The following is a 25,539-nucleotide window of genomic DNA, read 5'->3' on the forward strand; positions in this document are numbered from 1 at the left end:
CTCTCCGGACGAGCCCTGGGTACTCAACCAGGGACCCCTGGGTTCCGTTTCCTGCTCTGCCAGATGCGAACTCTGTGGCCTTGAGAGTAAGCTGTCATCCCTTTGTTTATAAAATAAGGATCCTAGTGCTAACCCCACAGGTCACTGCAATACACAGAAAGTTCTCAGAACACACATCAAAACCACCACACTACTAAGCTGCCGGCACACCTCTCACTGTTTCATTTTGAATTATTGGAACAGAAAGCTTTTTATTTGCTGCCTATCATCTTCTCTTTAGGGGGTAGTTAAGCAAACAAAGACAGAGACATAGCCAGCCCTGCTTCATCACAACTTAGCACCCAAAGAACAAAGGCAATGGATACACAGGTTCTTTCTCTCCCTGGATATCAAGGGGCTCAAGGTCTCAACCACACTAGAAGCAGAGGCTGGAGTTTCAACACACACCAAGCTGTGCTTCCTTGAGGAAGAAACAGAGCCCTGTCCTGCGCCTGGGCCTGGCATATGACAGGCAAGCAAGAATGGCAAAGCAGGGCAAGAACTCACGGGTGTACACTTGGAGAAAGCCTGGCGTGCCCGCAGACCCATGTCCCAAGAAAGGACACACTGTGATGTTGTAGAAGGTGCTGGACTCGAGTGGAGCAATGACAGCCTGAGTCACATTGGTGGTGAAATTGAGAACATAAGTCTCCCCAACAACCTGTATCTTGTAGCTATAGGACGAGGCATTATCGTTGATTTTCCAGGTCAGGGTCAGGCTTGTGGCACTGATGTTCACAATTGTGATGTCAAAGACCCGACTAGACTCTGTAAAGACACAAGATGCATTAAAAATAACCAGATGGCTGAGATAGGGAGTTGGGGGGTGATGCTGTGATCATAGTATATCATCCGGTCAAATAAACACACTTCAGGACTGTTCCTTGCTATCCTATGGTATTTACCCACAACCACACACACACACAAGGGGGCTCAGCAAAAGTCAGGCATCACCTTCAGTGAAGGAACAAACTGGTCAATTGCAACTACAGAGTGACTCTCTTCTCCTGTTGAGCTGATTCTCAGAGACGATGACTCCTCAAGCACTAACATGAACCCTGCACATGTCCCAGGTGCTGGAGTGACTGAGAAAAGTTCTCAAGTGGATCTCCACCCAAGAACAAACACTACACTCTGCATAATCAGCAAAAATCACAGACTTCAATAGAAAGGTCAGGTCAAAACGGAAACTTATTTTCTTATCTCAACACTGATGAAATGAATATCTACTCATAATATTTTAGGAGGTTCCCACTTGGTTGATGGACACATGGAGATGTGGGGAGTGTGGCGTCCCCGGAGGGGGTATGGAAGCCGCCTATCTCTCCCCAATACCTGGCCCTCTGACCCCACATGATTTCAGCTTTTCAAGCTTATGACCAAAGGGAAACCAGTTGCCAAGACTATGGCAGGAACTGTTTGCATACAATTTTCATAAATGTATCTGTGGTTTTTTAAAAATATCGGATTACTCATTTTGCCTCTGGAACTTGCTGGATTGGTTTCTTATCTGATCAAATACCTTTTTCTGTTGCAAAAATAATGGCCGTTTCTGCAATTGTTTTTGCTGTTCTTGTGTGTCCACCCTGTATGGAGCATGTCAATGCTCAGAATACTCACTGTTGTTTCAGCCTAGAAGAACCAGCAAACCTTGGAAACACTGAAGAGGTTTTGAGATAACCACTCTCCAGACCGTGAAATGGTGCACCAATAGCAACACCCAATTATAGTTTTTTTAAAGATTTATTTATTTATGCATACGAGAACTGGGGCCAGATGTGCGGGGGGTGAGACGATTTATCAGAGACAGAGTGGGGAACAGAACAGGCAGATTAATTGAAATACACTGCTGAGAGGAGCAGCAGGTGACAGGAGAGGTCTGCCTTGCTGTGTGGGCTAGCTCCCTGGCCAGCCCGGGATCGAACTTGTGCTGTGCTGCAGTGGCTGAGGACAGACTCACAGAGCTGTTGCTTAACCCCTTGTGCCACCATGGAGGCTCCCCAATTATAATTTTATATTAAGCCCAGATGTCATGGGGGCCTTTGGATCTTTTTAAACTCCTATGGGCAGTGTTTTAAATAGAAATAAACTCTGGCTTCTAAAAAGCTTTTAAAAAAAACAAAGCAATAATCCACCCATTTGGGCCTCACTGGTGGCTCAAGGGGTTAAGCACCACACTATGAAGCAATCCGCGGCCTCTGCAACATGAGTTTGATCCCCGATCAGCCAGGGAGCATCCCACATGGTGCAGCAGACCTCTCCTGTTCTCGCCCTCTGCCCCCCTCAGCAGTGTATTTCAGTGGATCCGCCTGTTCTGCTCCCCACTCTGTCTCTGGTGAATTCTCTCACCCCCCGCACCTCCTCTGGCCTATGCCCAGTTCTTGTATGCATAAATAAATAAATCTTTTTTAAAAATCCACACATTTGTCTCACTGACTGTGATGCAGAGTAGGAAAGACAGGAGGTAGCACCTGGCATCGACTCATTGTAGCTTCTCGAGCTCAGTGAAAGCAGCATCTAGGTCCCAGCATTAAGAAACCTGCTGATCTACTCTGCCCAGCATCCCAACCAGAAAACTCCCTCTGGGAAGAAAACTACTTGTGATGCAAGAGACCTCAGCCCCGGAATGATGGGAGACAAAAGATGATGTTATAACAAACTCTGGCTGGAGTTATCTGACAAAATCCAACCTACTTGTCTGGAAGCTGAGGGTCAGGGGCAGCCCTTCCATGCCATCCACTGTTTGAGAATGCAGAGAGACGTTGTATGCTGTGTCGGCCTCCAACCCCATCAGCGTGACTTCTGTGTGCTGGGTCAGAAGTGGGTAGGAAGCTGGGTGTGCAGGTGCGAGGTCGAACCCAGGGGCCGTGGAGTTCTCTCCATGGTTGACATCTGTTTCAAACACAAAAGACACAGACACTGATGGTGCCAGAGCTCGGGGCTGTGGTCTTTGAGCGCCTCTTCCCCCACCCCCAGAGGATGACACAGCAGACTCCATAAATGAGAGTCAGGGCTCCATAAATATCTGTTCTCTTCCTCCCCCAGACAGGGACACAGACTCCTGACAAGGCCTGGATGGCAGGAAGCTATTTCCTCTTGTCCTTCTATCCAGGTGGCATCGCATAGGTGTGCTGCTCTTTCAGACTCAGCTCTTTGTGGTTCACCCCCACCCCCCAGCCTTTTCTTTTTCCCCAGGAAATCATCTTTTCTCCTCCAACTACAGAAGTGGTTTTCCAGGGACAGTCACAGGATACCAAGACAGCACATCAGAGCCCACTCGAGGACGTTTCCCCTCACTCCCACTGACCAGGGGCCTACCAGCAGGTCCATCTGCTCGAGCTGTGTGTAAGGAGCTACTTTGAGAACGAAGTTGATTAAAAGAAAGAGGAGGGAAGAAGATGGGAGAGTGACCGCATCCCTTTTTTCAGGGTTGTGCTGCCCACAGTGGGGAAATACTCGCAAGCCAATAAGTGCTCGTTTAGTCTGAGTACGTAAAGTCTGGTCTCTGTCCCTTGCCATCAAGAATCTTAAAGCCCTCTGTGCAGTTTCCTTATGTGTAAAATGGGGGTTAAATGTGTGTTCTTGACAAGGAACAGGGTCACCCCTGAAAATGCTATGAAATTTGCAAAGGATGACTCCATTGTCAGTGCAGCTAGATTTGCCTGCAAGCATCCCTGCTCTCATTGGATGTGGTAAGTCCCACCAGCGGGCCGGCGGGGTTTGCACATCTGGTATTTGTTCATCTGAAGGGGCTGCCAGACTTCGGGAGTCTCATTGCTACTCTGAGCCTCAACGTGCTGTAAAAGAACAAGCCTCCTCTACCCTCCTTCTCTCACTGGTGTGGGGTCAAACTAATACATGGAGGGGCCCCTATAAATTCTAAAATGCTATACAATATAAGAATGATGTGTGTTTTGACGATTAAGTGGCTGAAAGTCACAATCAGCCAGGCAGACAAACAGCACACAGTGTGACTCACCTAAGCGCTGCACCACGGGTGGTGTCTGTGTCCCATTTGATTCTGAAAAGTTCAGGATGACATTGTACTGTACCCCAGGTTTCAGCTCTGAAATATTGACAGGTAAGTGCTTTGTGTCTTCTAGAAGCATCCAGCAGGTGGCAGTGCCGTTGTTGTTCCTCCAGGTAAGAACAGCTTGAGTCACACCCACGAAGGCAGCCCGAAGATCAGAAACTGGATTCAGCTCTATTTTTAAAACACACAATGGGTCTTGATGGAGCAAGATCTTTGAAATCACCTGCCCTAAGAATGACGAGGGTCACTGGTATTTCAAGGGGACCCGCTAAAAATACTCCCTTTCTATCAGAGCCCAGTATATTTACTTCATCATTTCACAGCAGGAAAAATAGAAAGTATATATTGTAATAGAGAGAAAAGTCAAAAATTTTAGATCCTTGCTATTCTCCAAGACAGGTGACTCCCACAGTGATCTGGCATGCTCCTTTATTTGCTTTGAAGCAGCAGCATTTAATCATATTTGGTTTAGATACCAGGAACTAAGCATCCGATAAGTTGCTAGGCCTCCAGTCTCACGAACACAAATATCATTCCACAGTACCGAGACTTTGCAACCAGGGAGAAGGCGCTCCTCCCTCTATTCCAACCCAGGAGGACTTTGCCACTCCCTGCCAACCCCATCGTCCCTTCCATCACCTCACTGGCTTCACTGGCTCCCTTCATTGCTAAATGAAGAGAGGCAGGACGGTTTCCTCAAGAACACATGCTCTGGCAGCCCTGGGGAGACTGGAAGCCAGGGCTCCGGTGTCAAGCACACAAAGCCAACCCTGCCTGCGGTCTGCAGCAGCAGCACCGGAAGACACTGACCAGGTGAGCATAAGCCACCTTGCAGTGCTGCAGTGGACCCACTCCAGATTGTTCATGTCAAATACCTGTGCTGCAAAGGATTCTAAGCTGGGTCACACATGTATCCATCTCTCTCTATCTATCTAAAAAGGTAACACCCACAAACTAGGCAGCTCAATGCACTGGGTGATGGTTATTACCATCTCTGTACCACAGGGGTCGGGCAGAAAGAAACTGAGCTTCTCACCATGATGGTCTCTTCCAGTGTAGCCCTCAGGGTCACCGTGAGGACAGAATGATGGGAGTTAGCACAGCTGAGCCTTTAGTACATGCGCAAGAAACAGCAGCCAATGCGCACAGGCCTGCTCATTAGCTCTGGGGCTCTGAGAGGCAGTAAGGACCCCGAGGCTGAGCATTCCCTGCCACCAATTCTCACTCCCGTGTTCTTTCTCCTCAATCCTCTCCTACCGTCTCTCTGCCCCTCCTCTCCTTCCTCTCTCATGATATAACAGAAAACTTTCTTATGGGGTAACTTTCTCTAAAACTGCCTTGAGGAGCCCCAGGAATTTCCAAAGACCCGGATGACACCCACCCCTATAGCTCCTCTCTCATTTTACTTATTGGGCTTTTGGGCAGATTTGGTTTAAGGAAATAGCTTCCTCACTAAAATAAAAAAACAACTGGCCACCCTGGGGGTGGAGGGTTACCAGCTTCACAAACACAAGGCACAGTGCGGGACTAACTTCCAGCCATGGGCTCCATGATATCAGGCTTCCTGGTCTTTTCAATTTGGGGTTAAAAAAAAAAAAGCTAAATTTGCAGCTCTAACAGGTGGCTCAGGATGCTGACATTTTAGCCAAATGAAAATCTAAGCATCATTGAATGTCACTAAGTTCTAATTTCTTTTGAAACACCCTCTTCTGTAACGTCTACCATATTTTGTGCCCACCAGTAACTCCTGGGAATACAAACAGCATCAGCTTTCACGGGAGCTTACAAGAAGCCTGGTAATTACTGACACCACCAAGACACATTCCTAATTGAGTGTCTCTGCTCCCAAGTCTTCATGGAAAGTATTAACCAATAAAGACATTAGATCCTCTAAACCGGGCAGCTAGAAGTTGTTGAAACCTCTCCGAGCACAAGAGACCTTAATATTGACTGTTCCAGTTATCCCCACTCGTGGGCTTGAAACAACACAGAACCTCGACAACTCTCCCACAGACCATGCAATCCAATCTGTGCAACATGCAACTGGAAGGGCCCAGGCTGCGGGGTACTAGATGAAAATGGATGATTATCCAAGATCATTTCTGGGAGCTGATTATCTTACCTGTGGTGACATTTATGTACATGGAGTTTCCCAGAATGCCACGGTCCATTTCTGGGGTAATGGAGAATGTGTACGGAGTTCCCGGTCTCAAGCCTTTGATGTTAGCTTGTGTTTGATTTGTAAGGAGAATCTCATGCTCTTCCGTCCCATGCTTTTTCCTGACTCGATACATGTACTGAGAAGCATCTGTGTCATTGTTTTCCCAGGTAAGAGTCGCAACAGTTGGACCAATGGAAACAGCTTTAAGGCCAAAAACCGGGCTGGGCTCTATTGTAATATTTCCCCGAAAAAGGAAAGAAACAAATTTTAAAAAGAAATGTAAGAATAAGAACTGTTCCATATGACTACCTTCCAGAAGCGAATTTGCAATCGTAGCATTGCATTTCTTTTTGTTTATCCCTCTGCCCGCCCCCTCAAAAAACCGCACGTAGACACCTATACATATGTGCGCTGGTGAAACAAGATTTTAAAACAAAGACCAAAATGCTAGAGGTCGTCCTGTTGGCTATGACTTGAAGGTGGGGTTACATCTGTGGGGAAACTGATCCAAAGAGAACTAAGCTACAGAGTGAGTCTTTTTTTTTTTTTTTAAAAAGATTTATTTATTTATTTATACAAGCACTGGGTACAGTCAGAAGCGTGGGAGGGTGAGAGAATTCACCAGAGCCAGAGCGGAGAGCAGAACAGGCAGACTGACAAAATACACTGCTGAGGGGAGCAGCGGGCGGCAGCAGAGGTCTGCGCGCCATGTGGGACCCTCGCCCGGTGGCCGGGGATCGAACCGGCGCTGCAGAGGCTGCGGGCAGCTTCACAACCCAGCGCTCAACCGCTGCGCCACCGGGGAGGCCCGAGAAAGTCTATCTTCTGAGTCTGAGACACACGTGGAGAGGCACGTGATGACCGATGACCAAACCCTGCCATCAGGAGGAGGAACCAAGGTTTTATGGCATAAAGATGGCACAGGACAGTACAGCACAGAGAAAAAAATGAGGCTTACAACCCTAGCTGCACCAAGGACCTGCCCCACAGCTTTTGGACTTGGAGCCACACCCTTAAAACCTCTCAGTCTCAAGTTTCTCTGTTGACAGCTAGAAAACAGTGTTATCAAAGGAAGGGATTGTTTTTAAGTTTCCATGGCCTGGTAAGCAAAGTCACTGGCGGTGAATATTACAAAATTCTGGAATATTCAATCCTGCTGATTGAGAGCATGTGATTTTACTCAAAGTCACTGCACCTCTCTGAACCTCACTTTCATCATCTGTCCAACTGTAGAGTTTGGGATCTTAAAACAACAGAAGCCATTACAATTCTAAACAAGAGTTAAAACTCAACATGGAGGCATCTCAATTACGCCCATGATCGAGTAGTAATAACTAGAAATAGCAGTGTCTGCTGGGTAAAGAGGCCCCTTGCTCTCAAGGACCTTGGGATGGACCCCAGAAGAGAGAAGATGGTGCCGCTGGGCATGTGCATGACCTTCCAGTGCCAGCACAGAGATGTGTTTTACCCGGCACCTGGGAGATGCAAACACTTCCCCAATCAATGAAGACAGGTAGGGATGGAAACAACAGAAAGGAAGAAGGAGCAGGCAGGGAGGAATCTTGTGACCACAGTTCAACCAACTTCATGCAGAAAGTCTCTCTAGGCCTGAGCTTCCTCATACATCCAAGTAGCATTTACAATCAATGATGATGATGGTAATGAGGATAAAAACACAACCACTACTGTGTCAGTGAAGGCACCGAGAACATCAGCTGCCCGTGTGGGGGACTGGTCACATGCCAGGATCCCACCAGGCGCTCTGCATCATTTATGATTCACAACCTCATGAGGAAGGCTACACAGCACTGTTTTTTTTTTTTAAAGATTTATTTATTTTTATACAAGAGCTGGGGTACAGGCCAGAGGCACAGGAGGGTGAGAGGATTCACCAGAGACAGAGCGGGGAGCAGAACAGGCAGACAACCAAAATACACTGCTGAGGGGAGCAGCGTGCGCAACAGGAAAGGTCTGCCGCGCCATGTGGGAATCTCCCTGGCCAGCTGGGAATCGAACCCACACTGCAGAGGCTGCGGATAGCCCCACAGCACTGTGCTCAACCCGCTGTGCCACAGGGGAAGCCCTACAGCACTATTTTAAAGGAGAAATGTGTTAAGAACTAAATTTTGGGCTTCACAGACAGGCTGGGAGGTTTTGGGAATGCAGTTTTTTATGTTCCCATCATTCAAAAAATAAAGTATCTAAAAATATGTTTTTAAAGTAGGTGTGTGTATATGCATGTTTGAGTTAATTTTTTAAATAAAGGTGAAGAAACTGAGGTTGAAGAGGACCAATGACTCGCCCAGGGTCACAGAGCTAGAGACAGATTTGGAAGCAAACCTGGGTCTCCAATACAGCTCTTGGCTGTAGGTCACCCTGGTTCTGATCAGAGCGCAGATAGACAAGTATTAGAGCAGAGTAACCAGGAGACCTGTCAAACCAGGTAACGGGACTGAGAATGGGGAGGAGATACAAGAAGCCTTGCTTTTTGCTGATGAAGTTCAGATAAGATGAGTTCTATCCCACCATAGTTATAAAGATTCTCTAATCCCCTCTCCCCACCTCCAACCATCTATCACAAAAGAAGTCTTGCTCACTTGTTTGCACCACACAGCAGCCATCTGAAAAGTTGACAAGATAGCGCGTCCCAGGTGTCAGGTCCTTGATTAAATGCCCCCCTTCACTGTCTGGTGTGGAAGGCCACTGGTGCCCGCCACTCGAATCGCTCAGTGGTGTTACCGAAAATTTTTCTGTTGCCTTGCTGAAATGAATTGTGTGAGCTGTAGATGTGAATGTAATCTGATCACAGCTGTTGCCTAGAACACAGGGAAGAAAAAGAAAATGCAAACATAAAATGGCACCACCACCACCCCACCTCCGTGCTAGACAACAGAGTTTGATGAATTTAAAAGCATATCATGCTTCCTTCATCTCCCCTTTACCTGGGTTAAAATATCCCCTCTACACATAGACATTTTCTTCTTTTGCTGAGTGATTCAAGTCTGCACAAGGTACCCTCCAGCTTATTTACCAAACTGATTAATGAGGAAGAAAAAGCAATTGCAGAACTCTGCCCATTGTTTGCAAAGACTTTGCATCATTACTATTATGATGGAGATTTCCTTTATAGAAGGTTTCAGCAAGACCTTTTTGAATGGCACTGGAAGAATATTCTAGTTATCTCTATGGTTCACAGACTTTGGGATTTTACCAATCAGGAAAAAAAATCCAAATTTTGAGGACAAAAGCTACCAATATTTTTCCCGAAAGATACATTTTAAAAAAATACCAACTGCTATTATCTTCACTTCTTACAAAAGCATTAATGGCCCAAAAAAAAAAAAAAATTTCATAAGGGCACAATCTCAGAATAGACAATGCTTTCAACCGAATATATTAGTGTCATTAAAAACTTACTATCATATCCTTATTTTTTATTTTACTTTACTTCAGGGAGGATTTCAATGAACCAGCACCAATTAGCAATAGAACACCAGCCCTCCACATGGAGGCAAAATATACAGAAGACTATGTCTGGCTTTGCAAAGATTATGTGAACCCTGCACACGACTTTAAAAATCATGGAGCAATATAGCAATCCATGAAAATACTTATCTGATAACAGCACATAAAGTAAATATAAATCATATTACATTACAGTTTCAACCCAGTTTTTTTTCCAATCACCTATGAATATAGGTTGGGGGGAAAAAATCTCAGGAAATGTATTTTTTTTTGTTTTCCAGAGATGCATAATTAACTTCTTTTCTATCATTTGCTTTTCTACCCTCACACTGCTTCTCTAAAGAAAAACTGGGAATTTTAGCCAATGAATCTGTTCTGACTTTCACATTGCCGTTAATACTTGTGCCCATCAGGGGGCAGTAGTGAACAACACATGGAGGAGAGGGGAGCAGTACTCACATTCACCTGCGCACAGGACCTGTAACAGAAAAGAGAAAACGGAAGTCAGCAGATTCATTCAGCCACAGAAAATGCAAATCAGAAATAAAGCAGCTGAGAAGTGCATCACGGGGGCGGGTGTGAAGAAGTACACGAAGCTGGGGCTAGGTTCTGCGAACACCCGAGGAACTCAGTGCAGCTGTGGGTCAATTACAATAACAGGCTCACTAGGTTATAGGAGGCCGATCAGCCCATAGGTGGCCCATAGGTGTTTCCCCACAAATACGCCCAACATTGAGGCAGCTCCCCAGCTCAGCACCACCATCCCATCCCCAGAGCCATTTTCTAGTGGCAAAGGTAGGGTGTAATGCCAGATGTACAACAGGGTCTGGGTTTTCATTGTGCAAAAATTCATCTTCTTCATCTTCTTCCTTCTATCAGTAGATGGCGGTAAACTTTACAAATGATAAGGCAGGCAGCTTTGAGAAGAATGAATATAGAGGGATTTTAAAGACACTTTAGTTGACAGCATCTCATCTGCCATCTTTTTTTTTTTTTGGGAGGGGGAGCAGTTCCCCAAAGACAATCTGATCAATAATTTCCCCACAATTTAAAAGCCTAAAATAATTCAGGGTTTGTATGTTTTTATGTTCTATTGTTTAGTAAACACACTTCTTTACAGGCTTTTTCAAAATATGGTCCTTGTAAAGAGGAAAAGAATCAAGGGGGACTCTAGTGGGGTAGAGTCTCCTCTCCAACTTCCCATCACACTTTGAATAAAATTCAAACTCTCAACCTCAATCCACATGGCCCCTCTGACATCCCTACCCACCCCCCATGCCTGTAGCAATGGTCTTGAAACTGATTCCCCTTAGAGCCTTTACATATTCGTCCCTTCCTCCAAAAACATTCTGCCCCAGATCCTCCCAGGCCATGGGCTAAAAAGCCACCCTTTGAGCAAATCCTTCTCCACCAACCCAATGACAATGTGCTCCCCCCCTTTCCATACTATCACTGGTGCATTTCCTCCTCAACATCTGCCTCAATCATCAGTGTCAGTTTCCTCCAACTAAAATGTACACTCTGGGAGAACAGAAACCTCATCTGAGCCGCACGCCCAGAATGGTGCACACAGCAGACATCCAATAAATGCCACTGGCGGAGAGACTGAGCCTTAGGAGGCAATCTCTAGGGTCCAGAGAGAGGTACAGACTCGCCCCGTGGTCCTGAGCCAAGGCCAGGACCGTGCCGGCTGGGTCCAGGAGCCTGATTCTCGGCCCAGTCACCTGCATTTATCAAACGTACAAGACAAGGACAACATTTGTTCTCATCATGCATAAGGTACACAGAAGGAAGGGCCAGCTCCCTATCCCGTGTGCTGGTGGCCCACTGACTGGTCCTTCTGTCTGGTTTTGCTCTGTGGAGGAAGCGGTGGCCAGGTTTTGGAAACCTTAGACAAGGTCACCCAGTGACTTCGGATGTCGAGTGCTGACCCCTTGCAAACCACTATCTCTGTATGTGCATCTATATATGTGCTGTATCCTCGGGTCCAGTCACCCAGCCATCCAACTGTCACCTGAAAACAGTAAAGAGCTGGGCCCTGCCCTCGAACTTTGCAGGAAAGAAGAGAAATAAGACGTGTCTGTCAATAAGTATTCGAGGTACAAAGCACTGACCACTCATTACCAAGCTCTTCAGAGGCCTTCGTGTGCCAGGCGCTGTGCTAAAGAGCGGGAGCTAAAGCAGAGGGCCTGAGGGACACCGGGGCTGAGGCGGAGGGAGAGGAAGGCAGGTGAACCAGCCACAGGAGGTCTGTCCTCCTGGTGCACATGACCCCAAATGCACAGAGCCCTGACTCTGCCAGGTACTGGTCCAAGTCTGGCGGGTATCAGCTCATTTAATCCTCTAAGCACCCTAAGAGTAGGGAAGCAGCACAGGTCATTGGTGACCTGAAGAGCTGCAGCACCTGGACTGGAAGTCAGGGTTTGACTCCACAGCCTGTGTCCTAAACCACCAGCTACACCATCTCCCACTGCAAAGCAAATGGCAATAAATATACTAGGATTTAGGGAAGATATAGAAGTAAATTTTAAAAACCATTTTAAGTGTGCTCCTTTCTTCTCCCCACAAGAAAATTCAGCAAGCAAAGTACAGGTTTTCCTCCACAAATTCAGGCAGAGTTCCCCCATCCACCATGCCCCTCTTCCCTCCCCAAAGAAAGGCCCATGTGCCCTTTGGCGACAGCAGCCTGGTATCATTGGGGCTCGTGGTGCAACAATGGCCAGTTGCTCACACCCTGCTATCACCTGGCTTCCTGGCTCCACACCTTTCCTGGCATCACCCTCCCCACCCCTTTTTCCCTAATCTTGGCCCAAAGGACTCAAACTAAGACACGGAACATGAGAACCTCAGAGAAGTCGGCCAGGGGTTTTGTGGGGAAGAGCTTCCTCAATCATAAAAAGGAACTGCACTGGAAGACATCACGGGGTCTGCCCTGATGCTTGGAGCTGCTGCAGCCACTCTATGACTGGAGGAGAGACTGAGCACCTGCTGAGGATGGTAAGTGAGGGAAAGAGGGGAAACACCTGGATCTCTTGCTGCTGAAGCAACCACTCCCAGGCTCTGTACCTCTAGACCTCCCCTCTGGGGAGATGCAACACCCCTCATTATTTAACTACTGTGGTTTGGGTGATCTATCATTTGCAACCAAAATAACATTAGTTAACACAATAACAACAAAATTAGGGAAATCATTTTCACATTAGCTCTCATTTTCACAGAAGAATAAAGATCAAGGCCAATGACCTCCCATCAGAGTAGGGCCTCAGGCCAGGTCCATAAGGGGGAGAGTGGAGGATGCAAGTCCTGGCCTCCAAAGCCCACACTGACCACAATACAACTCACCACAATACAACTCTTGCAAACAACACCCCCCAAGATAGTTGGCTTGAAGACAGATGCCCCTCCCTACCCACGGTTCTGCTCCACAGGTGGAAAATATGTACTTTGCAGTGGGGCCAACGATGCTTTGCAACTATACTGAGCATACACAGGCTTCTGGTTATTATTCCCTAAACACAGTGTAGCCGCTGTTTACACAGGTTCACTTGTACTAGGTATTTAAAGTACACAGGAGGATGTGCACAGGTGATATGGAAACACTGTGCCATTTTATGTAAAGGTCCCAGACAGCATGCTCAGATTTTGGGGTCCTGGAACCAATCCCCCATAGATACTGAGGGAGGACTGTGCTTTTTAAAAGAATACAGTCAACAGAAAGCTCATCTTTCTAAAATTAGCTCAAAGCCTAGTTCTGCCTGGGGTGAAATGGGAGAGGGGAGGGACCAACCTCCCCAGATTCAGACCCTAAGCACCAAAACTAACTGCAGAAAAAGGAAGTTGGGGACAACTTTCCAGCATAACAGTTAATCATGGTGATGGGGAATATACTCAGCTCTTTCCGCTTCTAAGAGGACCCAAAAAGGCACTGGCGGATATGTATCTACAAGGACTAAATCGTCCTATGTGTGAGTGCCCTGAGCCAGCAGTTCCAAATCCTGGCAGGGAAAGAAGCTAGCAAATTCCATAGTCCCGTCTCATGCAGTCCTCACAACAACTTGTAAAACATGAGTTAGGATGCCCATATTACAGAAGAGGTCACTGGCTCAGAGTGCACAGCTAAGGAGTTTCCAGGTGGGTATAATCTTGCCCCAGGCCAAGGAGGGAGAGATGAAAAGAGATGCCTTGGCTGGAGATAAAAAGAGCACTTGCCTACTTGCACTGTCCTTTGGACAGAAGTTAAACCAGATAAAGTATACAAAGCCAAGACCAGTGGCCCGGGCACATCAGCCTGTAAGGTCTGCTCCCTTTTCTCCCACCCGGCTTCAGCAGACCTTCAGTGAGAAGGGTTAGGAATGAGCTCACCCTGGGACTAGGACTCAAGGGACATTCACTACAGCCAAAAAGGTGGGAACCTAATGGTCCATCAACAGAGGAAAAGACAGACAAAACATGGTCTAGCTACACAACGGAATACTATTCAGCCATAAAAAAGAACAGAAAGTATGATTCTCTGTATGAAATGTCCAGAATAGGGAAATTCATAAAAACAGAGAGCAGACTTATAGTTGCCAGAGGCTTGGAGAAGGGGGAAGGGATAGTGATTGCTAATGGACACTGGGTTCCCTTTTGGGTAATGAAATGTTTGGAACTACACGGAGGAGGTGGCTGGGCCACAATGTGAATGTACTCACCAAAGCGTATACTTTCAATGATTAGTTTCGGTTGTACAAGTTTCAACTCTTTTTTTTTTTTTTAAATAATAGTAGGTATCCACCTACTACCTACTATACCTACTGTAACCCACAGTAAACTGCAAAATCAAGCTCGGCCACTAGGAGGGAAGGACCTTCTGGAAGTGTGGGGGGGGGGGAGGGACACGGATGAAGGCAATAAATAGGTGTTTTTAAAAGGAGGAGTTGGCCATCAGAGAGGGGGAAAGAACCACCCCAATTGGGAATTAGAAGACACAGACGGGGCTAAAGAGCCTGACCAAAAGCACTTCGAAGAGCATTCTGAGCACCTCCACTTGACTAAGCAGCTATCTGTGCAGGGACTGAGCTGGACTTTCTATGTTCCTGGTCTGAGGACAGAGTTGTGTAATCACAGTTAAGAACACGGGATCTGGAATCGAGCCGCCTGGAGGTATCATTCAGTGCCACTGCTTACAACTGCGTAACTTTGGGCAGACAGCTTAGCCTCTCTGTCCTTTGAGTCTACATCCGTGATCCTGGATGCTAATCATACCTGCTTTGTTGTAGTAAGGATGAAACTAAATGATCGATTTAGCTGCTACTACCATCCTCACCATCTCTAAGTCTTCACAGCAACTCTGCAAGGTATTTTATCCCCATTTACAGACCGTGATACCAAGGTTCAGATCCTACTGTTGAAACCAGTGAGCAATCTGAAACTCCTACCTTTCAAAGTATTGAAATAATGGAGTGACACAGATGTGGCACTGAAGTCCAGAGACAGTAAGTAACTTGCCCATGGACACGCAGCCCGGGAGGAAGCACCAGAGCCAGGTCTGGACTCTAAACTTGATCTCAACCACTTCAACCAAGCTTCTCTCACCCCTTCTCTTCTGGGACACAGACCTAGCTGGGCTACTCTTAGCTCACCCCACTTCTTGCTACTCCTCCATGAAGTCTCCCACATAGATGACACAAGGCTCTGCAGGTCCCCATAGCTGGGCAAAGGGAGCAAACACTGATAGGAGAAATGCAGCTGAATGACTTAGCTAGACGACACACCAAGGTACGAAAAAAAGAGCATGATACTGTGCTTAGTTCTGCCAAGAGTGTCCAGTTACCTACATACACCAGGTGTGTTAGAAACCCTTCGTCAACCAGACATCCAGGCACTAACGGTGCCAAGAACAACCAACACAGCAGATCCTCGCTGTTGATGCTTCCATCCTTGCTCATCGCCCCCCTCCCCGGAGATGTGTTCCTGTTTCACAACCCACTTTGGTTTTGCTGATGAGCCAAAGCCCTCTCGCCTCCTCTTTGGGAACCACCAACAGGCCTGAAACTGTGGTTCCCGTCACAAGGATCCTCCTCCAGGCCCCAGAGAAAACGAAACTGTTGACTCTGCCCTCTGTGTCATCCCAATTTGGCCAAAGTTGCAGCCATGACATCAGTGGTCCACTCTGAATATTTCATCTTCCTATCCAACTCCAATATAACAAGGCTCTCACTCACAGCATTGACCAAAAATGAGTTCTTAACTGCTCTACTCATAAATACTACTCCCACCAACACACCAAATTGCACTCACATAGTCTCTGGCCCTCTCACCAAGTCGCTCTGTGACTGCCCCATTAAACCTGTCCCCTGGTCTATAAACTTCAGAATAACCTCTGACTCCTCCCTCCCTTCACCCTTCCTGGATACACTTGGCGGCCAAGTCCCCAAGATGCTTCTGTGACTTCCCACTTCTGTTCTGTGGCCCACCCGAAGCCAAGTGATCCCCAGCCCTAAACAGGCTCATCCCAGCACAGAGACTCAGGCCATTTCTGGTTTTTTTTTTTTTTTTTTTTTTTTGAAGCTCACACACACACACACACACACACACACACACACACACAAATTAAGAAATGCCAGAACAGGGTTTTATCAGCTGCAGTATATTTTTGTTTCAATCCTGTCAGACTATCTCTGTGACTCTATCTATAATCCCTCATTTGGAACAAAAAAAAAAAAAAGCCAAAACCTAAATTGAGGCCCTTGATGCCACCAAAGGGCGAGCCAGGCCCCAGCCCTTCATCAGCACGGCCGGCTGCCTCTCTTCTAGTCCCTTCCTTCAATGCACAGTAAAAAATAAACAGAACTGCTAGATTATTCTCAAACATGCTAGTATTCGTCAGAAGACTGGTAGGACAAAGGACGCTCAACCAAGGTAACTGCAGAGACTGAATGGGTCTCTTCACAGGGCGTGGGTGGGGTCAGAGAAAAGCAATGTGGACAGGCAAGAACCCAGAGGAAGCGGCCGTGGAAAAGAGGAAGCAGGTTGTGGGGCTGCCTCTTCCTCATCTCCAGCTGGGCTTTCTGTTGAGCTGCCCCCATGGAAAGCCAGAAGTCACGAGCACCCACTGGTGTAGAACAGGGTGGAGATGGGCTGGCAGGGTTCTGCAGGAGTGCAGGGAAGAGCCACACCCCAAAGCTCATGTCCCAGCACTGCTGAGAGCCTGGGGAGCACACAGGCATGGCCCAGCACAGTGACTGAGATTTAGGTTCAGTTTCCCCTCACACTGCGAGCTCTGGGCCTTGACCTCACCAAGCCATCTGGGTCAACATTTACAAAATGGTGGAAGGAGATGTGCAAACAAGTCCTGTGGCTGAGTTCTCCTGAGATTCACATAAAGGCCCCCACATTCCCAGCCTAGTGGCCTCTTCCATCTTACCCAACCGCCGAAGCCGCCACCCTTCAGGTCTCTTGAACTTCTGCCACTACTCCGGCCCCCGGGAGCTCTCCAGGATCTAGGGCCCCTTCAATCCAGGCCACTCCTGCTTCGTCCTACAGCCCTTTACTGCACCAGGCACCCAGATGCTGAAGGTGCTGAGGGCACTGAAAGCAGTTCTGACTCTCCAGGAGTTCACAGGCAAAAGAAGCACCCAAAACAATGGCAGCGCAATGTGGACAGGCTACCAGGAGCACCCACGTGATGAGGCAGGGGGTGCCTAGGGACAGGGAGAGTGGATTGGTGGCTTAAGGGTAGCATGTAGGGGAGCAGTAGTAGAAAGCACCCTTCAGAGAGTGACCCCAGGTGGGAACTGAATGACAATTGACTTGACTTGTCATAATTTTGATGGAGGACTTCACATGGGCCAATCACAGTCATTCATCATCTCATCTAAGCTTCATAACTGTCCCAGAGGCAGGAGTGCGTTTATCTCCATTTAACATGCGGAGAAACTAAGCCTTGGAAAAAAACAAGCTCCTGACCCAGCACTGTGAAGCTCCTAATCCATTGCCCTAGGTCTGCCTGACTCTGACGCTCTGGACCTGACACACTCTTGGTTCATCCCTGCGAGGGTGTCACTGAGACCATGGACCCCAAAGGTGATCCCAAGGTTGCCATGGGTCTTCGGGGGCAGGTTCCTTCCACATTTGTATCTGAGTCTGAATTAAGAAGGTTTCTGTACTGGTGTCTAAAGAAGCAGAGTCTGAGGGTAAATTCACAGAGCAGCCTGGATTTTGGCAAGTGACAAAGCTTTGGATTTTCTATTACACACATTCGGTTTCTCGGGATGGGTAATAAGTGACTGAATAACACAATGGGTAACAATAGACTCTTTATCCTCCTAAAACCAAGCCCACACACCATATGACAACAGTTATTTTTACCCACTGACGTAATTAACCAAAATGTGAACCGCTTCAAGCAATTTTTAAAATCAAATAGCATTTTATGGGATTTGGAACATGCACAGATTTCAATTCTGAAAGACCATCATTCTTCCTGGCTCTTATTTATCTCCCTTGCAGGAATTATCCAAGAGCTCCCTATAAAACTGGTCCCTGAAAGGTAAATCATTAATCACGAAAATGGCAGACAGGGTGGGCTCCCCCCTTGAACCCAGAAGCCAAGGGATAAACATCTTTATGGGGAACTTCCCTGAAGGGAGGTGTGGCATTCCAGGTTGGTGAGAGTACCTGGCACCCACTTCCACCCTACAGTCCTAAAGGCTGGGACTGACAGGCAGTAGGGACAACTTGGTAAGCAGAACCCACAGCTCAAGACATTGGGCAAAGCATAGGGGCAACATGGTAAGCAGAACCCACAGCTCAAGATATTGGGCAGAGCAAGGCAAGAATGGACAGGCTTAGTCTGCCTCCTGGCAATGTGATGCTCTGAGCTTGGTTCTATCATCCAAAGGATTGTGGTGAAGGACCAGCATAATCCATAATTCTCTGCCCCAAAAAAGGCAGGGAAGAGGATGTGGAGGGAAGATGGTGTAGAGAAAAAGGAACCCTCTTACACTGCTGGTGGGAATGCAAATGGTCCAGCCACTACGGAAAGCTGTGTGGAGGGCCCTCAAAACAGTTAAAGTGGATCTACCTTATGATTCAGCGACTCCACTCCTAGGAATTTTAACCAAAGAACATAATATCACTAATTCGAAAGGAAATCTGCATTCCTATGTTTATCTCAGCACTATTTACAATCGCTAAGATATGGAAACAAACTAAGTGGCCCAAAACAGATGAATGGATCAAGAAGATGTAGTACACATACAGACTGGAATACTACTCAACAATCAAAAAGGATAAACTCATGACATTCGCAACAATATGGATGGAGCCACAAGGGGTTATGCTAAACAAAGTAAGTCAGAAGGAAAAAGAAAAATATCAAATGGTTTCACTTATAGGTGAAACGGAAGAAAACCAAAGATTTGAGACAAATGGCAAGGAAAGGGGAGGGAGAAGGGTCTAAACAGGCGAGGGAAGAGCACAAGGGACGGTGGTGATGATTTATGGGTGATGTGGTGGTGGGTGAACTACAGGGACTACACCTGAAGGGAAACAATGAAGTAAGAAAAGAAAATTGAAAAAAAAAAAAAAAAAAAAAGCCAGGGGAGGCTTCCACAGAGGGATGAACACCAAACATCCTGCAAAGATCAGCAGGTTCCTCTCTTCCCTGTTGGTGAGTTACAGGCATGATGAAGCTGTCTGGAAGCACTGAGGGAAAAAGCAAGCAGAGGGGCTATTTTGGTGAGGCTATGTGAACTTTAAGATGCATTGCTGAGGGTGACCTTGGAAATCCCAGGCCAGAAGTTTCCATGGGTATTTTTGGCAGCAGAATCGTCTTTTCAAAATGAATCCTATGAAGAAGCCACAAGTATCAAGTTCCATGTTTCGTAGCTTTCTACAGAGGCATGGAGGCCTGCGTGGGTATATGGATACTGGCACAAAAGCAGTTTTTTCATTAGATATTTATTTTAAAGTTGGAGTCACCATGTTCTTATTTTGAATATAACCAATTATCCATAATCAAGTTAAGACTCTGGAGGTCTCCAATGTATTGAAATGTGGGATAATGTAATTGGGCCAGAGCCTCAACACAATTTTATTACAATTTCAAATCCAGCCATATGGTGGGAAGGGGGGTGTTAAATGAAGCTCAAAGCAAACACTGATGGATCCCCTCGACCCAACTCAAAGAATATAGTTTGAAAACTAGTAATCTAACTCTCCCTTGACTTCATGAAGGAAAAAAGTTCCAGAATGGCCCCACCATTCAACCCAGATGCACCAGCACTGAGCCGGGAGCAGGAATGCCTGGACTCCAGGGCAGGACTGGTGACTTCACCTAAGGAGGTCAGAGTTGGCAGGTCTTGGACCCTGTCTCATCCCTTTCTCCACTGTGTGATACGTAAATCCCACAGGGTTTCTTTCTCTTTTCTTTGTTTCAATTTGCCTTCATTAAAATACTGTCCCCACTGAACTCTTTTATCCCCCCAACTTTATTTAGGTATAATTGACAAATAAAAATTGTGTGTCTTTAAGGCCTAAAAGGTGATGTTTTGTCACAGTGTTTCTTGAAATGTGGAGTATTTAATAATTAGGAGACTTAGCATTTTAAAAATCTTGACTTCTTTAGTTTAAAAAGAAAACCCTTTTTTGATCTGTCTTTCTTATCTGGCCACATTCAAGCAGCTGACTGGACCCAAGCGTCGGCGCCCCTGTGGATGGAGCAAGTGTTGGGAGCTCCCTCCAGTTATTGTCACCTCAATGCTGAGGACAAACAGCTGTTGCCAAGCAACAGGGCATCCACACTGTTGGTTTTTGCTATCAAAAGGAGCATAGGAAAAATGGAGAACTGGTGTGATTTTTCATCATCTGGCCCATTCCATTATTTATGTTCCCAGACTCCCCTGAAAACACGAGTTTCTGACCTTTGTCTGAGCTGCACAACACAGTCAAAGTTCACAAGCTGCAATATTAACAAACTGCTCACTTTTCAAGTTTCCGTCTTAGGGAGAGAAGTCTGACCAGGGTCAGAAGTGAATGGTGTCCATGACCTGAATAGAAAATGCACCATTTTGCCTGCCCCTAAATTCTCTGCCTGCCCCCTGACTTGCCCTCTCTGTCACCACCATCCCAGAAAGGAGCCCAAAAACAGGGTCGAGAGTTCTGATTCTTTAGATGAGGACTTCAACGTTTTTAGTCCGGAATCTGATTAAAATCATCCCATAAATCCCACCAATTCCTTCTTGCCCTGCCCAGTTCCCTTGAAGTATGGGGAAAACAAGATAAGAGCCACCATTTACTAAGTGCTTGCTGTGCAGGGCCAGGGCCTGCTGGAATCCTCCCTTCCCTTACCAGTCCAGCTGGGTGCAGCTACCTCTATGGCTCCCTCCTCCCCAGCCTCTCAAGTCTCTCCCCCTCCCTCCCAAAGGAGGACCAAACAGCAGGACTCCAGGTCCCTCTCACAAACTCTGCCTCCCACTGGCCACAAAAAGCCACAGGGCCCCTCACCTCTATTTGCTCTGGCCAAAACACTCAGAGTGTCTCCCAAGGCCGGCCGTGAATGCAACAGGCCCAGATGCTTTTCACCCTGTATTAGGGTTTGCAAACAGAGGCTCCCACAAACCAAAGCACCCCTCCACTGATTCCAACTGCAATGCTGGGTTAGGGAGGACTGGCAACGGGGCGAGTGGGGTGGGAGAGGAAATCAACAGTACTCGGACCTGTACCATGCTGTGCCTTGCCGTCCGGCCCTCTCCTAGCACTTAGAGAAGCAGCTTCTGTTTCCAAGTGTTTATCTAATCTCTCTAGCTAGACTACAAACTCCCTCTTATGGCGGGGGCTATCCAGGGCTGCCCTCCATCTCCACCTGCCCAGCACATCGCCTTCCTGTTGACATAATCATTACACACTGGCCTGTTGGTGGATTTTCAATTTGCTCTCCAGGGCCCAGAAGAGAGCTGGCCTGGCCTTCAGTGGGTAAAGCTGAGTAGAGGTGTGTGGACTTCTGGGCCTCGGGAGCAATGAGCTGGGCTATGAGTGTGTGTTCTGTCCTAAAGCAGGATAAAATCTTAGGGAATGATCTGTACCCATCTGCCTCTATTTAGAGCTGAGGAAACAGAGGCCCAGAGAAGTAAAGTGACTTATGAAAGGATGTAGGCCTGGAACTCATTCATACACCCCATGTTCACTGACTGCATTCTATATGCCGTGAAAGTGGCTCCGGATGCTGGCGAGGAGATAAGCAACTGGTTACTTTTTCCTTCCTTTAGGTGGAACCACTCAGTTTGGTGAGGACTTGACTCTTTACATTCTACCATCTACGTCTCCTTCCTAACTTTTCGACATATACACTTAACTTTTTAGCAACAGATATAATCAATGTTTTCCGTAAAGGAAAGGGTGAGTTACAAAAGCAAAACTCACATTTCATATCCATTTTTCCACATAGGGACACACCTCAAATTCCCTGAATAATCTGTGCTGTCACCCCTGACTTTGGTTGATGTTCATCTTACCAGCTAGGTAGCCAGAGCTTTCTCCCTCCTTTGCCCAGTGATTTCCTGCTCATCTTTCCACCAGGACAACTTCAAATAATTCCAGTCCCCAGCACAGCTAGAGCTTTGCTCCAGGGGGACACTCAGCACCTGCCTCACCGTCACCTCTAGCGCAGTGCCTGGACTTACCTACTGCTGGAAGGCTGGAGCGTAAGCAGTCTGGCAGACTGAAAGGATGAATGGGGGGAGAGGGTCCAGGCAGGAAAATTGGACTGGATTTGGACGGCAGGAGAGAATAATGGAGAGCAGTCCAGCCAACAATCGTGTGAGAATAAAAAATAGAGTGGCAAAAAAGCACACAAGAAGTGGTATTAGAACCATCTGGGGAACTTGGTAAAAGTACAAAGGTCCAGCCCTATCCTGTTCAACAGGCTTGTGTTTCTGCACTCTTATCAGCTCTCTGGGTGACTCAAGTATCCTCCGAAGTATGAGAACCACTGGCTTAATATATTTCAGAGGGACAATGAAAAAAGTAAGGTAGTCCAACGGGTTCCCTCTGGTCATATGCTCCCAGGAAAGGACTAGCAGGTAAGCTGGGAGTTGGTTCAGTTTGAGGAAAACTCAATTCAGAATAAACAGATCTTCTTTAATGACCTTTACACAAGGGAAGGGACTGGTCTTCTGGAATCCAGGCTGAGTGCCTCCCAACGGGCTACCATCAGACTATACTTGGTGAGGAAGGTGGGCTAAAGGCAGTGTTTCCCTCAGAACTGCAAACTCTGGCAGCTTCTAGTTCACCCTTCAACAAGTCCAGCAATCCAACAAATCTCAGAAAGTAATTCCAACAGCCTATGTAAGGCATTTGGGCTGACGCTGATTTTCTTCACTGACCAGGAACTTGAGCTGTTTTCATTATCCAGGTCAAGAAGACCAATACTCTGTCACTCTGTACTTAGTAGGTCCTTTTTCTGCCACTGACTGCCACCATCAGTCCCCAGAAGATATTTCTTGTCACCATATTCCCCACGTGCTTGCAGGAGACAAAATTCAACACTTCAAAGACACGATTGATGTAAACATATTCTATAAACTGCAGAGAACGGTGCTAGGTTCAAGCCAGCTCTAATGTGAATGAGTCAGTACTTTGCAGAAGAAAGAATGTCATGAAAGTGTGGATCTGACCTCAGTTCAAATCCCGGCCTCCCCACCTACTGGTTATCTGACACTGGCTGAGTCACCAGTTGTCTTCAAGCTTCCGTTTCCACATACTCACAGGGGAAGCGATGCTACCTAACCCACCTGCCACTGTGGCCAGCACCTCCACAAGGTCTTGTGGAAAGGAGACACTGAATAAACGAGCAGTGACACAGCGGACGCACACTCATCTTCAGAAGTAGCAATACTTAGCTTTGAACAAAAGACGCAATACATACATGCACGCACACTCTGTCTTACCCAATTGAAGATAATTATTAACTACTAACAATAATTACCACATTGTACAAATAAATTGCATGATATAAAGAGTCGCCCTCCTCCAAAGTTTGCATTAACAAAGAGAAAGCTCAAATTCGCAGTCTCATCAGCCCAGTCCATCTTTCTTTGCCACCTAATAAAACACTTTTTATTTCCTTTCATGGGCTGAAACTTCACTAAAAGGCAGATTGTCTGAGGGCATGCCTCTGAGACAACAGGACTCTGTGTGTGCTCAAATAATCCCCTGTTCCAGTTGACTGTTTTCTATTTTTCTGAATAGACACTGTACAGAATCGGGAATCAGAAACGGTCCTGTGATCTCCCTAATTGCTTCCACAGACAAGTCCAAAATGGGTAAATTTTTTCAAAGACACAACTGACTCAAACCCTAAATGTTCCTCAAGGAGCTTTCAGACTTCACTCCCACAATAGCCTGGACCCCCCTCAGCCAGCCCTCACCCCAGGGCTGGGCAAGATCCCAAATGGAAGAAAGGGCTCCCCCTCCAGACAAGACCCGACTCTGCCTGGTCAAGGCCAATACTCAGAAGAGAGAGGCCAGGAAGTTGCAGACAACATGTACTTGGGCATCCATCTTCTCGATACCCTGAAGTTGACCCCAAGTCTGATCCAGGATCTAGCATTTGGGGAGCCACTATGTGACCAAGAACATATACACCACCCAAAAAAATCCCTAAAGGCATTAGACAGGGCCTCCCCCATGGCACAATGGTTGAGCGCTGGGCTGCGAAGCTGCCCGCAGCCTCTGCAGCACTGGTTCAATTCTCAGCCACCGGCAAGGGTCCCACATGGCGCACAGACCTCTCCTGCCGCCGCTGCTCCCCTCAGCAGTGTACCTTGTCACTGTGCCTGTTCTACTGTTCGCTCTGGCTCTGGAGAATTCTCTCACCCTCCCACACCTCTGACTGTACCCAGTGCTTGTATAAATAAATAAATATTAAAAAAAAAAGGCATTAGACAGACTTTAAGAACACACATCCTTCACACGAGACACCACAAACAAGCCCCCCAATCTCAGATTTGACAGAGCTCAACATTGATCAGGGTCTCAGACTTCCAGCGCTTAATAGAGATTCCCTGGATTCCTTCTATTTGATCTGCAAGGCTACAGCCAGGTCCTGTTCATCAAAAAGGCAACAAGCCCAAGCAGAAGCTAAAGTCTTATCAGTAAGAGTGAAAGGTCCAAATTCCCAGCAGGTTTGACATCAATCAGACAGAAAACACTTGATTTCAGACATCAACCTCTGTCAAAGTTATCTCCTCACTCAAGTAAACTTAATATGCCAGGAATATCTTATTATGACACTTGGTAAGTTGATAAAATGACTTTAATGCCAGTTTTTGAAAGTAAAGATAAGAAGAGGAGCCAGGAAGGTCATTTTGGGCACAGCCCTTAATGCCACTCTATTTGGGACCTAAGAGAGAATTTTCCACTGTTAACATGTTTTAAAAATTAAATATCTGGAAAATAATTTTACTTGGTCCTTGCTGTTCAAAGAAAATTTTCCCTGCTTGCACTGTGGCTTCTGACATCCTGCCAAGTTTCAGACGATGAAATATGAATGGGATTAAAAAGGATTAAGACAGAGTAAATGCTATTAACAGCTCTTCTATTGCATGCATCTATCTTACTCAGGAGCCAATGACCCACCAGGGAAAAAGAAGGGCTGAGGGAACTGAGCTCATTCAACACCTGCACACTTGGGCTGGCAGGTCAGCCACAGTCGTGTTTCTGTCAAAGGCTTGTCCCATTCATTTTGACACATAATCAGAGTACGCTTCATCACAGATCATCAGTGCAGCAGGAGGAGCCATTAGCAATCAATGACTTCTCTTTTCATTATTTCAGAAAAGCAAAATCCTCAACAAATTAA

At 46.7% G+C, this 25,539-nt stretch overlaps 1 protein-coding gene across 1 annotated transcript in view; it reads right to left on the reverse strand.

Moving 5' to 3' along the window:
* The window catches only part of PTPRJ (protein tyrosine phosphatase receptor type J), a 143,765-nt gene that overhangs the window by 33,467 nt on the left and 84,759 nt on the right, over positions 1-25,539 (reverse strand). Inside the window, exons 2-7 of the mRNA XM_037522255.2 lie at positions 10,158-10,176; positions 8,831-9,049; positions 6,195-6,461; positions 4,019-4,243; positions 2,734-2,931; positions 547-807 (exon numbers count right to left, since the gene is read on the reverse strand). Coding sequence (XP_037378152.2) covers positions 547-807; positions 2,734-2,931; positions 4,019-4,243; positions 6,195-6,461; positions 8,831-9,049; positions 10,158-10,176 — 1,189 coding nt within the window. The remainder of the gene's footprint in view (positions 1-546; positions 808-2,733; positions 2,932-4,018; positions 4,244-6,194; positions 6,462-8,830; positions 9,050-10,157; positions 10,177-25,539) is intronic.

Source organism: Talpa occidentalis, unplaced genomic scaffold (genome assembly GCF_014898055.3).
Source record: "Talpa occidentalis isolate TD23 unplaced genomic scaffold, MPIMG_talOcc4v2.1 talOcc4.3, whole genome shotgun sequence".
In the NCBI taxonomy this organism is placed as follows: Eukaryota; Metazoa; Chordata; class Mammalia; order Eulipotyphla; family Talpidae; genus Talpa; species Talpa occidentalis.